The 16,752-nt window shown below is 41.9% G+C and overlaps 1 protein-coding gene across 6 annotated transcripts in view; it reads right to left on the bottom strand.

Moving 5' to 3' along the window:
• ect2 (epithelial cell transforming 2) overlaps window positions 1-16,752 on the bottom strand; it is a 100,455-nt gene that overhangs the window by 33,924 nt on the left and 49,779 nt on the right. For all 6 annotated transcript variants that reach the window (XM_049588014.1, XM_049588019.1, XM_049588016.1 and 3 more), the window contains 7 exons: window positions 12,113-12,232; window positions 11,930-11,998; window positions 11,246-11,356; window positions 9,438-9,534; window positions 9,089-9,170; window positions 2,905-2,983; window positions 2,455-2,574 (listed from right to left, as the gene is read on the bottom strand). In XM_049588014.1, coding sequence (XP_049443971.1) covers window positions 2,455-2,574; window positions 2,905-2,983; window positions 9,089-9,170; window positions 9,438-9,534; window positions 11,246-11,356; window positions 11,930-11,998; window positions 12,113-12,232 — 678 coding nt within the window. The remainder of the gene's footprint in view (window positions 1-2,454; window positions 2,575-2,904; window positions 2,984-9,088; window positions 9,171-9,437; window positions 9,535-11,245; window positions 11,357-11,929; window positions 11,999-12,112; window positions 12,233-16,752) is intronic.

Genomic DNA, 16,752 nt, shown 5'->3' with positions numbered 1-16,752 from the left:
GAACGTTCTGGTAGTTGTAGGTTTTCTATCTTCTGAGCAAAAGCAAATGCCAAAGTCCTTTTTTCTCTACTCCCTACCCCTAAGGGTGAAAGCGCAAAACATAGGCGTAAGGGCGAAGAGGTCGGGGCATGGGGTGTAATGGTATTTGATATCTGGCCTCTATGTTGACTGTATCCAATGTGGTTCAGGGCCCTATTTCAGGAAGCAGGCTCAACAAACTCTGAGCCTGATCCCGATCTCCGGGTTGACTGAGCCTGAGCTGAGAAATTCTGAGCTTTTGGTTCCAGAACAGCTGATCAGAATTAGTTCAATCAACTCTGAATATGTTCAGAACTGAGAGAGGCGCGTTCACGGCAATCACCGAAAGACATCATCAGTGGAGTGCGGATAACCTGATATTCAGTGGCCGAAAGCATAAAGCCAGAGATTTTAATGGCTGCGAAATGAAAAGAAAGGAAAAAAAAAAAAAAAAAAACCCACATCAGCTGAAGCTAAACAGCATGAGATGTGATGGGGAAAGACTGCAGAGTGTGTTAATAGGTAATGTGAAGTGATGTTATGTAATGTGATGCGTTAATGTGTCTAATATACAGAAGATAACCTACAGAAACATTACACAGAGTTCATATGTTTTAATATAATTTGCTGTATCCTCTTATTCAGCTGTAATCTGATGGAGCCCAAACACACTGGGCAGCGACTCAAAATCAAACACAAAGATATTAAACAGACTGGTGAGAAATTTTGCTTATATATAGTTATTCTGTCAATATTAGGCTGAGGTTCACTGAATTGCTGAATTGCTGTGAAATGTCTTCTGACTCACGTAATCTCCTTTATTCTCAGATGGAGCTATTATGGGATTTGAGTCCTATAAATGAGCCAATTACACAGCGGAAACTTTGAATATATATAAAAAGTATTCATGAATCATTGCATACTGTAATTTAGATTAATTTCTGATTAACACTGACAAACCTGCAGTTCTGTGGAATTCCTCTTTTTTAAGATTATTTATTTGCTTTTGTTGCCTCTAATGGCAAAAGAGCAGGCTGCAGGCTGGATTTGAACCCGCGGCCACTGCATCAGGCGCTGGGCGTCTGATCACAGGACGTACGCTCCATCCACAAAGCCACCGATGCTCCGTTGCAAATACTTTGATAATTGATTCTGATTCATGTCCAGGGAAAACCGCTAAAACGGGCAAAAGTCTTCTCAGAGCCAGGGTCACTTTTCTTATAGCCCGACAAACCGCCGTCTTGCTGATGTGTTCAGGGTCTCCGATGTTATAAAGAAAACTGCCGCTGCAGAAGAATCAAAGGACAATGCATAACATTTGCTCCGATGATAATGCAAATCCACAATGTGTAATATTTGATATCTGGGTGGAACAGATTTTTCTGATAAATCAAAGACTGAGAGGTGAAACTGTATCTTTCATATAGAGACTCCTCCAGGAAGGCATCCAAACGGGGTCTAATCATCTTCTCCTTACGCAGCACCCTCTGAATAAACTGTGCCCCAACGTCCACGACTTCATTCGCTAAAGGACATGCCATGTTTCTCCTACCTGCGAAACACTCAGCCTCAGGCTTAGATGAAGCAAACCTGCAAGCCAGCAGGTAAGACTCAGGGTTTCGCTGAGCTGGCTTTCTGAAATAAGGCCCTGGTCTTGCTATAGTATGATTTACTGCTTGTGTATAGAGAAAATACAGTAGATGAGACACTTAAGATTAGGCTTCCCTATTTTGGCATCCCTCGATTTTCAAAACATGATAGTCGAGATGAAACTATATTGGGCAAAATGGCAAGTCTAGCGATGTTGCTCTAATTTTGTCTTTCATTTTTGTAAATCAAGCACAGCCCTTCCCAGCGGTGTTTGGGCCCCTCCCCCACAGTCCAAACAGAAGTTGCAGCATGAAATGAAAATAGTGAGTCACAACGCATCACCCCTCCCCCATTGCTTTGAAATTTCTTTGGTAGAACTTGTAAGAAGATGGCAGAAAGGTCGAGGAAAAAAGGTTAAACAAAGTCTGTGGTGTGGAAATACACTTTGAAGAGTCAGAACAAACAAAGAGCAATTATATACATGATGTGTTACATGGTCTTGGCTATACCACAAAGCAACACAACTAATTTGATTGTTTTTCAGTTTAACTGTATCTGAAGTTAAAAGACATCCAGTGTTAAAAAGAAGAAGATGCATGATGTTCTCAAAGCCAATGACGACTGTAATAAATAATTGTGATTTCAATGTCAATCAAAATAATCATGATTATTATTTTTGTAGTAATAGAGCAGCCCTACTTAAGAAAAAAAACTTGCATACTAAATTGCAATCATCATATTAAAAAACAAATGCCAATAGATTATTTTTCCATATCATTCAGCCCAGCTCATCAGGTGTGAACGTGTTCTGTGTAAATGCTTATTGCCATCTGTGTGTATTCTCACCTCGAGGCAGTCATTGAAGAGGAAGAGTGTGACATTTTCTCCACGGTCACAGGGCTGGTCTCCCAGGGCGATCGTTTCTACTCTGTAAACCAGACTGCGGTGGGAAGACAGCAAGTTGGCCTGCAGAGAAAACAAAGGACAGGAAGTTAAAGGAAATTGTGGAGAACTGTGGCTGAAACAAAGAGAGACACAGAGAAATGAGATTAGAAAAGAGAAAATTCAGCAGTACCATGACTGCCTCGCTGATAGAGGGGAGAAAAAAAGGCGTACATAGGAGAAAACTGGATAAAATATAAACTATTGGACAGTAGATGAGAAGGTTCTGGAGAAAAGAAGCGCAACAGGGTTCATTTGTTTTAGTCTCAACCCAAGGTTGATTCTTTAAAATCTCAAGTACTTCTTTAAAACCTATGACCTATATTTTTTATACGGAATATCCCTCAAACTTACAGGACAGCCATCAACTTCGTATACAACATCGAAGATCTGCTTCTGGCCTTCAGTCTTCCTCTTGTCCTCATTGATGTGACTAGTGAGGAGGAAAGGGAAGTTAGAGAAGGGAAGGAACAATGTAATTATTAATCTCAGGTAATACAGAATTAGCCAAGAAATCATCTAGTTGACAAAAAGAAAAATAATCTGCAACAATTTTGATAATCCATCACTTGTAGACCTTCATCGAGGAAAAAGGCCAAATGTTTGCTGGTTCCACCTTCTAAAAACTAAGGGTTTTGTTAAATATCATTTTAAATTGAACACCTTTGGGTTTTGGACTGCTGGTTGGTTGTGGTGCTTAAAAAATCCACTCTTTTATAGATGTCTCTTTCACAATGTTAGTATATATGAAAAGGTCTTTTGAGACCTAATGGCATCATGTGATGGACCCAGGAGTTGCAATTTCAACTTTTGGCCCACTGTGTCAAATAGGCCTCAAAGCTTGGCACTGTCCTTGGGGCTTGGTTTTAGCGAATTTAGTGTGAATCAAGTTAGTTTAAGGCTAGACTTGTATCAGTAGCCCTGTGCTGTTTGTATCAATGACTGACCATACATCTTAATCTTAATATAAAGCAAGGAATCTCTGTCCGTCTGTTTGTATTGTGTGTAAGTATGTCCACCCATCACACTTGATGGGTGTGTTGCTGTGGGACCAAAGACATGAACTGTCAAATTTGGTGAAAATTAGACACGCAACATGTTCAATATTAATAAACTTCAAATAAATAAGTGAACAGCGCTCTGTGCAGAGGCAGGGCTAGGGCTTCAGAGTTCTGCAGAGTTGAGCATGTTTTCATCTACATAAGCAAGGAGCCTCTGTTGCTTGATACAGTACAGTCAACAACAGATGAAGAAAGAGACTGGAGATATTTCATGTAGCAAACATTTCAAGCATCAGCGATGTAACTTCTGGAATGAACACTTTGCTCCTGGACCAAAGGAAGCCCAGGACTCTGTAGAATGAGCAGTATGTCATCTGCAGCCAGCCAGCCGGGGCTCATTGAGTGCAATTCAGATGCTGGATATTAGGGATGGGCAAACGATCAAAATTCATTATTCGATCATCAAAAAAACTAACGATCAATTATCGATTAATTGATAAGCGAGTATTTCAAAAGAGAGAAAACAAAAGAGTGCAGTGCAGACTGTCGCCACAAGAGAGCGCAGCTGCCCCAGTTTTGAGCCTCAACCCCCCAGGCCAAAGAGGAAGAATGGCACGCATGTGCAGTTCACCCCTGGGTGTTTACAACCGTTGCCAGCCAGAGTTACAGGCTTCAGTTTTCTGCAAAACCTCTGTCTTTCAATGGCGTAGTGTTTTCAAAGGCCTCAAGGGAAGCCACTGAGGCTTTGGAGAGCGATGAGAGCCTCCGTCTGTTAATTTTTTGCTGGGCATAGGTCCGGCGGGGATCTCGTAGGCCTGTCGAGCCGCCGTGCTCGCCGGGCGGAAGGGTCTCGTTGGCACGGCGACTCGCCGGGCGGGGGGTCTCGTTGGCATGGCGACTCGCCGGACCTATGCCAGGCATTGTAGGGGAAACGCTGCGACTATCGATCAAAATTATTTGTGATCGATCAAAAGCCTTAACAATCAATCATCGATAATCGAAAATTGATGCCCATCCCTACTGGATATGCTAACATTACAACCAAACTCTTCATTACAGATGCAGCCACTTCATATTTCCCACGCCATCCGAGAGCCTTCCGGATGCCTGCCAATGTCCAGCCAACTTCCAGCCAAATAATATTCCCCCCACCTTTCTGGGGGTGTGCCTAGATTCCACTTTAACGTGCCCATTTATTCAATTACAAGGTGTCACCATGAGATGGCGCTTCCCCCGCAGAAAAACAAAAACTGACAGAGATTTAGAGGTGCTTGCTTATTTATGTGTTTTATGGCCAAAAGTAAAAAAGAAAGGGGTGGCAGAATCTTCTGTCACTGGCTGTGTTAAATGGGCATTTAATATCACCTAATATCCATCACAGACCCCTGAGTCCTATCAAATCGAAATCCTATCATGGCAGACTTTGTAATATCGGCAAATATTGTATCGTTGTCAAAACAATCAATTTAATATTGTATCGTGATGAAATTGGTGATTTACACCCCTAGTAACACACAGTAAATAATACACAGTAAATAAGTAGTATACCTTTGAGATGCATATCTTTTAGGTGCTTTGGGGGCCTTTGTATGGTATTTCGGTGTACACTGAGGTAGAACAGCAACATAATTTAATGTTTTTCATATCTAAACATCATCATAACTCTATAGCTGTCTGGGGCCCAGGTCTATTGCTAAGGGCCCAGAGAAGCTCAGTGTCAAGCATGAAGTTGTTTGGATGAGCAGTTCTCAAGAAAGCTGCAAGCAGCAATACCATAGGCCAAACAATGGGCCCGTTCCGAGCAGGCGTGTTTTGAACGGGCACTGCACTAGTAGAGTTCATTTAAAAAAGAGCAGCAAGTATCACACCTGAAGACCAATTAACTGGAGGGGAGCCATGCATTTACATTGCCAAATGTGAAGCTGTTGTGTAAAGGAGCTAGTAGCATCCACAGGGCTTAAAGTGAAAACTTTTCCTGAGCCTGAAACCTGAAACCCATTGACCCACACTTACCTCAGTTTTGCTGATTCTTTATTGTATTGCACCCAGCAATGGATTGCCAACTTTTCAAAAAACACTGGACTGGAGTGGAGATTCAGCAGGGCTGAATACAATTTCGTTTTTTAAGCAGACACATAAAATTTTTGTTTGTCAACTGATTTGGTAGATGCGATCGTGATCCCCCACATCCTAACGGACTTTTGGGGTGCCTGGTGGAGATGGTTAGGGCCTAAAACCTTACATACAAATACCATACAGAGAGAGACAATGGTGGTATAGTGGGGGTCTGGAGGTCCTCCCCCCAGAAAATTTTGGATGTGGTAGATGTGATTTCCTGCATTCTGGTGGGTTTAGGGGTAGCATTCTGGAGATGGGCAAAACCGACATTCATTCAAAGCCACCCTGACTTGCAGGGCCTTAACAAGTGAACCTGCATTCAGCTCAGAGTGACTTAACTAGTGAAAACCAGAAACTAGGACTTGCCTATGTGGCATATAGCCTATTACTTTATAGACACAAGACGCATTTTGGATGTAAAGCAAAATTCATGGTTGAAATGGTTGAATATATTTTGATTAAGATCTAACTAAAATATTATTTTGGGAATAATAATATATTTTGTGTATTATTGTAGTCTAAAAAGCATTTCATGATATATTTCTAGACAATGCAAGTCTAAGAGTGCCTAGACCTAGGCCATTTCATTTAATTTTTGACATTTACAAAGCTCTCCAAAGGCCTTTTGACACAGCTGTGGAAATTAATCACAAAGTCACTTTTATGCTATAGATATTTTCTCTCAGCCAGTTATAATCTCTCCTCACCTGTGAAGACCCTGCATGATCATCCTTGCTGGCCTCTGGTCCACTTTCTCCTCCCTGACCCTGCTCTTTCTATTGTGGCAATAAAGATTAAAAAATATGTGCAAAGCAATACTGAGCACAAGTTCCTATTAAGGAGGAGTGGGTTTTTTCCTAGCATGAAACTAGCTAGTAAGTGATTCAATATAGGTAACAATAACATTACTATTCTTGTTAACTAGCTTAACTTGATATATTGGCATCTATTAATTAGTCATCATTTAGCTAACATTAGCTACATGCAAAAGCATGACTCAACTTACACAGTTTTTTTGGAAGAAATTGTGCAAGGTTTTTTGCTTCTTGCTGGCTGGTTTGCTGAACATAGTTAACACACAGCAGCACTGCCCAGCAGTACACGTCTCGTCTGTGCGATTGATTCAGATCACAACACAACAGCGTAGTCGTCTGACTGTGAGACTAGAGCTGCCCAATCAAAGCGCAAATATGGATTGTGCACCAATCAGAGAGTAGTTTTCCACAGAAACATTTGGCTGAACTTCATTTCACTCAACCAGCAGGCCGGTCAGGAGGAGTCTGCCCCTCTCCTCTCCTCTCCCCTCTCTGAAGTCTGGCTGCAAACTTCAGCTCCACCCACCCAGCGCGCCGGCTGTTTGAACTTAATTTAAAATACTCAGCTTCCAGCCTTTTTTCCAGCATTCATCGCTGGTGTGAGAAATGGTTGGGCAGAGTGAGACCATGAGATGGAAGGTGAATGCGTGTGTCACACACCAGATGCGTGAGAGTTGGCAACCTGGCCAGCTTCCATCTCTCTGACTTGCTCTACTCTACCTCAATGCTACTTAGCTCTCTCTCTCTACCCTACCGGTAGACTACCGCATCCACCTGTTGCACAAAACGCACTCAGCATGCTGTTTTGTGTTAGTGTCTGACAGCTGATGGTCACGCTAACACAAGCTAATCATTCAAATGCAGTTCAGTTGTCCATTTCGGTTGCACATTCACCCACACTCATTTGGATATCAGGCTGTAACGGACACCTGAACAACATGTGCTTGGAAGTAGTGTGTGTTGAAACCCTGTCCGTGTGTGTGTGTGTGTGTGTGTGTGTGTGTGCTGTTTTTAGACCCTCCCCACTCAGCTCTTATTGGCCAGCTGAGTTTGATAACACTATACTATTGGAACTACCCATGTGCTTTGCTGAAAATCAGAAGATAATTCATTAACCCTTGTGTGACCCCTGGACATTTGTCCATTTCCAAAATTCAAAACTCCCTCACAGAGAGATTAAAGGTCACAGGGGGGTGATTTTTTTTTTTCCATTATTTGACCCTGTAATGCATTTTTATCGTATCCTTGACCCTTCAAGTGGACAAAAATGTCCACTTTCTAGGAAGTGTCCAACAAAAGGTCACAGGGGGTTGATTTTTTGCATGGGGGTGTCATTCTGGGTTAAATTTGAAAATCCCAACTTTCAGCGTGAAAATCCATTATTTGAGCCTGTAATGCATTTTTATCCCGGCAACAATACAAATGGCTAAATGACAGGTGGACATTTTGTCCACTTGAAGGGTCATGGATGGGATAAAAATGCATTACAGGGTCAAATAATGGATTTTCATGCTGATAGTTGGGATTTTCAAATTTAACCCAAAATTACACCCCCCTTGACAAAAATCACCCCCCTTGTGACCTTTTGTTGGACTGTTTCTAGAAAATGGACATTTTTGTCCACTTGAAGGGTCATGGATGGGATAAAAATGCATTACAGGGTCAAATAATGGATTTTCATGCTGAAAGTTGGGATTTTCAGATTTAACCCAAAATGATCCCCCCTTGACAAAAATCACCCCCCTTGTGACCTTTTGTTGGACACTTTCTAGAAAATGGACATTTTTGTCCACTTGAAGGGTCATGGATGGGATAAAAATGCATTACAGGGTCAAATAATGGATTTTCATGCTGAAAGTTGGGATTTTGAAATTTCACCCAGAATGCAAAAAATCACCCCCCTGTGACCTTTTCTAGGACACTACAAAAGTTTCTAGAAAATGGACATTTTTGTCCACTTGAAGGGTCATGGATGTAACTTTTTTGAAGGGGAACACAAGGGTTAAATGCTAACTTATGCCAAGTTGTTGCCACAAAAAAACAAAACAAAACAAAAATACTAGAAATGTTTGATTTGTCGATTCCAGGCTACTGTAGAAACAATGTGGAAGACTCAGTGAAGGAAGACTCACTGTGTATGTAGATATAAATGGCCCCTTCTAAAGAAACGAAAACCCAATCCTCTACAACTGTAAGTCTCATGCCATAAATTACTTATTTTTAATTTTAAAGGTCAGGTGGCTAAAGTGACAACAGTTCACTTAATGTGACAACAGTTCACTTTGAGCATAATGTGTCACACAGCACTGTATGTGACCTCCTGATGATCTGAAAATGCTCTGAAATATCAGGAAGTCCACCAAATCCTGGATGTACACATGTCAAAGGTTAAAACATTTCAAAAAACAAAACAAAACAAAAAAAAAAATCAATTAATGTCACTTGTTTCTTGCAAAATCTTAACAATGGCTAATTATTACAATTTGAAAATACACAATGCTCAACAAAAGTAGAGTAGATAGTTCATCCGAGGTGTTGGAATTGATCAAATATTGCTGTCTGTGTGGTCATCACAAAAGAAAGGGTAAGGTCACGCCAACTCACGTCATGACTTCTTTCAGAGACTCAATTGCTTTCTCCAGTGTTATTTTGTCCGGGTTGTCATCTGACGTATGCTTCTTTATGTCTGAAAGGGTGAAAAAAAAAGGGAAAATTTGGTAAGAAGCAGACAGACAGGAAGAGATGAAAATCATGTTGAGAAAGGTGAGTAGAAAAGAACAGTGAGAAAGAGAAATTACAGACAGGTATCAACAGAGATAATGGAGGAAGGAGGCAGGTATGGAAGCAGGAAGATAAGGAGAAAAAGACAACGAGGAATGTAGTTAGCATAAAAAAATATTTTATTCTTAACTCTTTTAACAAAGGTGTGTGTGTGTGTGTGTGTGTGTGTTACCATTAAGAAGAAGGGCCACACTAGGCAGTCTCTGTACAGGTCTGATGAGCAGTTCCACTAGTGTCTGCCTGCCACACTCTGGCTTGGCTTGATTGATCTGTAGAATTCATTGTGACACAAAATGAAAACCATTCATGTTAAAGCATGTGTATTTGTGTAAGCCTACGCGGCAGATTGAACTGGGAGACAGAAGTTTGCACTGCATGCTAGCCACCAGAAAAATGAAGGTCAATTTGCTCAAGTCTATCTGTTCAAAAAGCATTTTATGAAGACAGCTCTGAGAAACTTCTAAATCATTTTCATCACTACTTTAATAGACAGCCCACAGCAGGTCAGGAATTGGATTTCTGCCATTCCCCAACCTTATTTTGGAAACTTATTTGAATTGAAGTAGCTATGCAAAATCCTGCTATCTGACTTTTTTTTTGGATGGGTGTGCTGGAGCAAACTGACAGAGAAGTGAGAACAGTCTCAGTAGTTAACGCACGCCTTCTCCAGCACAAAAGTGTCTGAATCAACAAACGGCAAAATACTCAGCTTAGAAAACCAACATAGACTTCAAAAACCTAGATTCTAAGTGTTGACTGAATGGAATTATTCTTAATAGGAGGACTCATCGCTATATGGCTGCTCCTCTCACCTTCAGAAGAAATCTAGCCGCATAATCAGGTTTTTCTAATATCTTAGGCTTTTCATATACATGGCATTCAATAAATGAGCTTGCTTGAATACACTCTGTTACTTAAGTGCACGTAAAGGCACTGACGGATGAACTTTCCAATAGTAGTAGACCAACAGTTCTGAGCAGGAAGGAACCACGATAAATGAGAAGTAATATAAAAGGATAGGAAACAAGAAAAGTGTTTCTGTCACACACACGCAACTGCCAACCTCCCACAACTAACAAGTACACATTCCCTCATTTTAGGGGATTAGGAGCCAGACAGATTGAGACTGCCCTACAGAGATGACATATATCAAATGAAGCTGCTTGACAAGGCTATAGTTTGTGGTGTAGGTGGGAAGTTGTATCATGTACATTAGGTTTTCCTGTTTTATTTATTTGCCACCCCTTTCAAGTCTGTAATACAAAATCTATCTTTACGTGCCATCCATCTGTCAGGCAAACAAACATACAACAGGGTGTCAGACACTTACATGCTTTTGTTAAGTTTTTCAAGATACTTTTAAACCAAATTTACAACAGATTTTTGGACAAATAATTTCTTTGTTGTGGAAGCACTAGTAAGTACACATCTTTTTTTTTTTCTTTGTTTTTTTTTTTTTTTTAAATTGTTCTGCTCACGTCCATGCACAGCCATCAAATTCACGATCAAAACAACTCAACAGCTTAGCAGTCATGTGTTCCCCTGCAGAGGTAGGTCTAGGAATATGGCATTAAGGCCCTGACACACCAAGCCAGCGCCTGGCCTTCGGTTAAAGATGGCCTGTCGGTGAGCGTGAGTGAGTGAGTTACGTTAATCTACATTTTGCCTACAGGTAAGTGCAAGTATTAAGTAAAAAGACAGTGTTAGGTTGAAGGGTAGGCTTGAAGATTTGTATAATCAGAGATATGGACTTTCAAACAGAAGAGCTTGACTCATTTTGACAAAGACAAATTAAAAAATGGATAAATAATATAATAAATGAAATTGGATCCAATGTGTGCGGCAATTAAAACCTCACAATTCAAATTTAAGACTAATGACTTTTAAGGCTTAATATTTTGTATAACTGAATTCAAGACATCTTTAGACATTTTAAGGACCTGCAGACACCCTGATACAGAACAAATCCAGAGGTCCTACCTTGAGAAAAGCATGGAAGCGTGGCTTTTGTTTCTCACACCGAACAATTGTCTCCTTGCTCATTTCAAAAAAGTTGACAAAGGGTGGGTAGGCCTTCACCAGCTCTTTAGACTGGAAACAAAGTAGATGAGAGCAGGTCAGGAGCATCAAGAGGAAGAAATCCACACACAGAAGTGCAAGGTTTTACACAAGGAGGAAATAACATTAAATCACTAACAATATGGATTGGTTTGCTTCAAGATGTTTTCAGACTAGTCCCATTGAATAATTTGCAATGTCACAATAATTGTGTTCTCTGTAACTGAAAGACCCTTCAATAGTTGCCCCATAGCTGCCTGTCACTGTCAACTGCGACTTCTTATTTTGAGTAACTACGAATGGTGCATTACTGTAATATGCATTACGCTCAGCAAAACAATCTTTTATAACTAAAGAATGAATAAAAGTAATGTTATAATAACAGAAGCAATCAACCCATGATGTCATTTAACACAGCATCACAAGCAAAACATCCCTAAAACGCATTCATGAACCATTCAGGCAGTATTAGTCTTGCATACAAAAGCCTGCCCTCAAACTAATTGACCTGTGTCAGAATAACTACAGGGGCACTCTATCAGATATCACTGACTTTGTATGTAAGCAACAACATCTGCAGACTAGTAGAGATTTGCTTGCACTCACATATTTGAGAATGATATCTCCAACACTCCGGTCCTCTGACCAGTCTGACAGGAGCTCCTCAAGGTCACTCTGATGAACACATTTTACACACAGATAATAACAGGTCAACAATGCATCTTTACAAATTACACTATCACATTTAGTTACATTTGGTTTTGATACAAACAGTTGAGGACACACTACCTTTATTCTGGTGTGAACCTCGTGGATTTCAGGGATGCTGCCAAATATTGTCTTCACTTCTTCTTGGGCCAGGATGGGTCCACCCACTTGCCCCTCTTTTTCCAATGGAAGCTTGAAAAGCTACAAATAAAAACATATGAGAGAACCCCTTTTCTATGAGAGAAGCCCACAAACACTACGGAATTTAAATGTTTCACAAAATTGCCGGGGGGGCGGGGCAGGGGAACAGCAAAACTCTGGATCAGTGACACTCAACTTATAGCTGGCAACCATTTTCTGATTCACAATTTAAAAAAAATGTATTACCATTGGGGTGGCAGAGTGCATAAAAGCACCAAAACAGAGCTTGTTTAACATGATAAGTGCCAGCGGAGGATTTCTCCAACAGAGGTCCGAGCTAAGCCCCAAATGTCCTCAAATCCCAGAAACACCCCTGCTCAAACATGACCTGTGCAGGCAGCTGCAATTGGATTTGCCTCTTAGCAAAGATGAGTGAGGACAGCAATTGTCGAAAGGTTATAAACTGGAAATGTATTTATTATATTCACTAATAAACATTATCAATGTATGTTTACTAACTGGCCCCTGGCCTCCTGCCATTTTGCAAAAGTGGCCACAGGCAAAACAAGTTCAGTATCCCTGACCTACATGTTTCCAAAGTTGTACAATATGTTCCTTTAGGATGAAAAGAAAACAAATCTATCTTGTCTATACACTGTATTTTCATGTACATGTCTTTCCAAGATGTAGCCTAATGTGTTGATTCCTCCATGTTGCATCTGAGGTTACATTTCTAAGTTAGCTATGAGCTTAGATTAATTAGTCCAGACCAAAGATGACACATTGCTAACTTTTAGTTATACTTTGCTTCTTGTGAACAATTAAGAGAGTGAAAGGTAACTCATTTAGAGGATAGTTTTGGCAACTGTCATCTGTGTAAAAATCTCATTATGAGCAACAGCAAGTCACACAAGCACTTTGCACTTTGCGTTCATTAGTGGCCATAAAATGCTCATGAAACTAATACTGATAATGAAACAATAACTGATGATAAGTTGAGACTACAACTGGGCTTCATCAAATCATAAATGTTGAGGAATTGGTAGAAACAGGACAAAATCAGCCAGGGTGTTTAATCACAATGTCAGGGGAGGATGGGTTACTGTTTAGTCACTATGTTTTTACTTGTTTGTTATCACTTTTAAAGGTCCAGTGGGTTTAAGGAGATATTTTGGCAGAAATGGAATATAAAAAGTATGTTTTCTTCGGTGTATAATCACCTAAAAATAGGATTCATTGTGTTTTTGTTACCTTAATATCGTCGAGTCGTTCATCTCTACATGGGGAACTGGCCTTTGTTTATGGAGATCGTCATGTTGCAGTGCCATGTTTTTACAGTAGCCCAGAAAGGACCAACCAAACATTGGCTCCACTTAAGGCCATTCACGCTGCAAATGCACTGAACTGTAACGTGAGACTGCTTTATTCACTGTTTGTAGCACTGCAAAGCACATGGTCTGTTTGCTTTGGAGAGGGAGACCTCTATGGATAATTCAGTCTCTGGTAAATACCTCCTGAACATCTGGATGTGATGTTATTGGAGAAAAAAGGTGACACCACATTAGCGTGTATTGGACTAGCTGCCCACAGTGATGTGCAAAACAGTGTCATAATATTTGGATTTGTAACATGAAACTGCTTAATTCTGTATTTTTATCAATCGAAATCACAGGGTCTGTATGTTTCAGAGAAGAAGAGAAATCTGTGGATAATTTAGATAACAGTAAAAACCTCCTAAAGGTGTGGAGCAGAAAAGGTGACCATACATTAGCCTCATTTCCACTAAGCAGTCTGGTACGGTACAGTTTAGTTTGGTATGCATTTTTTTCTGTTTCAACTGTTAAAGTTGTGGATGGTACCAACAGAAGCAATCCTAACCGACCCCATTTTTAGTCACCTCTCTGCTGGGGTACCTGGCACATTGATTCTGTACTAAAAGTTGTGAAACTTATGTAACCACTGTTCATACCGTGGCAAGTGACACAAATAATACTACTACTAATAATAATAATACATTTTATTTATATAGTGCTTTTACAGCTCTCAAAGATGCTTTACATTTAAAACAAAGAGAAGAAATACATACAAAAAAAAAAAGGGGGGGGGGGGGGGGGGGTACATGAGAAACAGAGAACGAAAAGCTAATGTTTGAAAAGGTGGGTTTTGAGGAGTGATTTGAAGGTGGATGGATCTGGACAGTCACAGATGTGTATAGGGAGGGTGTTCCAGAGGGAAGGGGCAGCTATGGAGAAGGCTCTGTCGCCCCAGGTTCGGTGCTTGGTCCTGTGTGGAGGTGAGAGGAGGTTTTTGTCGGATGATCGAAGGTTGCGGGAGGGAGTGTGGTGGTGGAGCATGTCCGTGAAGTAGGAGGGGGCCTGGCAGTGGAGGGCTTTGTGGGTGAGGAGGAGGATCTTAAAGTTGATTCGTACGGGACAGGGAGCCAGTGTAGGTTTTGCAGGACAGGGGTTAGATGTTCACGGGAGCGGGTGTGGGTGAGGAGGCGGGCAGCAGAGTTCTGGATGTACTGGAGTTTGTTGAGGACTTTGGATGATGAGCCGTAGAGGATGATGTTGCAGTAGTCCAGTCTTGAGGTGATGAAAGCATGGATGAGAGTTTCAGTGGCAGAGAAGGAGTGTAATGGACGGAGATGGGCAATATTTCTGAGGTGAAAGAAGGCAGTTTGGGTGAGGCGGCTGATGTGATGTTCAAATGTAAGGTTATTGTCGAAGGTGATACCAAGTTTGCGGATGAATGGGGAGGGAGAGAGGGTGGTGTTGTCGATGCTGAGGGTGAAGTTTTGTGTTGATATAGAGAGGGATTTTGGGCCGATGACTATTATTTCAGATTTGTCACAGTTCAGTTTGAGGAAGTTGGTTTGCAGCCATGATTGGAGTTCAGTTAGACAGTTGGTGAGGGTCGAGCGGGTGGCCGGGGTGATGGATTTTGTGGAGATGTAGATTTGGATGTCGTCAGCGTAGCAGTGGAAATGGAGACCATGACGACAAATGATAGAACCAAGGGGGAGTAAGTAGATGATGAAGAGGAGAGGACCAAGCACCGAGCCCTGAGGGACACCTTGAAGCAGGGGAACGGTGGAGGAGGTGCAGTTGTTGACATGGATGAACTGATGTCTGTCGGTGAGGTATGATTTGAGCCAGGAGAGAGCAGAGCCAGTGATGTTGAGGGAAGTTTGTAGGCGGGATAGCAAAGTGGTGTGGTTGATGGTGTCAAAGGCAGCAGTGAGGTCAAGGAGGATGAATATGCTGAGGTGGCCAGAGTTGGCAGAGAGGAGGAGGTCGTTAGTGATTTTGAGGAGGGCGGTTTCGGTGCTGTGTTGAGGGCGGAATCCGGATTGAAATGGTTCATATCGTTCATGAGAGCAGAGGTGGGTCTTGATTTGGGAGGCGACAACATGTTCCAGAAATTGCTGAGTTGAGTGTACTGCATTGAAAAAACGCCAGAGAGGAGTTGCATTTCTCAGGTGTGATGGGGGAGAGGGTGTTGTCGCAGGGTTTGAGGAGTTTATTGACAGTGGAAAAGAGAGTCTTGGGGTTTTTGGAGCCAGAGTGAATGAGTTATGAGTAGTAGTTGGACCGGGCGGCAGTGAGGGCATCTTTGTTGTTTGAAAGGTGGTCTGTATAGGCATGGAGATGGACTGTGAGACTGTTTTTTTTGTAAAGTCTTTCAAGCTGGCGCTTACGGGTTTTCATGTGACGGAGTTCAGGAGTGTACCACGGAGATGAGTGAGTGAATGAGACAGTTTTGGTCTTTAAAGGAGCCAGTTTTTCGAGGCAGAGGGACAGTGTGTTGTTGTAGTGGGTGACCAGGTCAGAGGGGTTTGGGGTCAGCGGGGTGGTGGATGCGGACAGTGTGTTTGCCAGTGAGTCAGAGAAAGCTGAGGGGGAGATGGACTTGATATTTCTGAAGGATATGTTGCGTGTGAGTTTTGGGGGAGGGAGTGGGGTCTTGAAGTCCGCAGTGATGGCCAGGTGATCCAAGATGTGGAGGTTGGTACTGGAGAGTTGGTGGAGGATGAGACCGGTGGAGCAGACTACGTCCAGGATGTGGCCGCGACAGTGGGTGGGGAAGATGACATGCTGGGTGAAGTGAAGGCAGTGAAGCAGTTCCAGGAGGTCTATTGCACTTTTACAGTTTGGATCATCAATGTGGATACTGAAGTCCCCAAGCAGGAGAATTGAGGGGGATACAGCGGATAGCTGGGTGAGGAATTCGGCAAGGTCTGAGAGGAAGGAGTTGTTAGGTTTGGGAGGGCGGTAGATGATGGTGATGACCAGGGAAGTGGGACCAGACAGTTTGAGGGCTATATGTTCGAAGGACTGAGCAGGAGGTATGGAGATTGTGGACATTTTAAAGTATTTCCTGTAGATGGCAGCAACGCCACTCAGTGTAGGTGTAGTCAGTGGGTGTGGTCTGGTTTAAGGAGAAGTAATCCAGGGGTTTGTGCCAGGTTTCGGTGAGGCAGAGGAAGTCCAGTTTATTGTCAGTGATGAATTCATGTAGGGTGGCACTTTTGTTGGTTAGTGAGCGGGTGTTGAGTAGAGCCAGTTTCAGGTGTTGTA

This window comes from Epinephelus fuscoguttatus, linkage group LG10, assembly GCF_011397635.1.
Source record: "Epinephelus fuscoguttatus linkage group LG10, E.fuscoguttatus.final_Chr_v1".
In the NCBI taxonomy this organism is placed as follows: Eukaryota; Metazoa; Chordata; class Actinopteri; order Perciformes; family Serranidae; genus Epinephelus; species Epinephelus fuscoguttatus.
The sequence above is the reverse complement of the archived record's forward strand: the minus strand, read 5'-3'. Positions and strand labels throughout refer to the sequence as shown.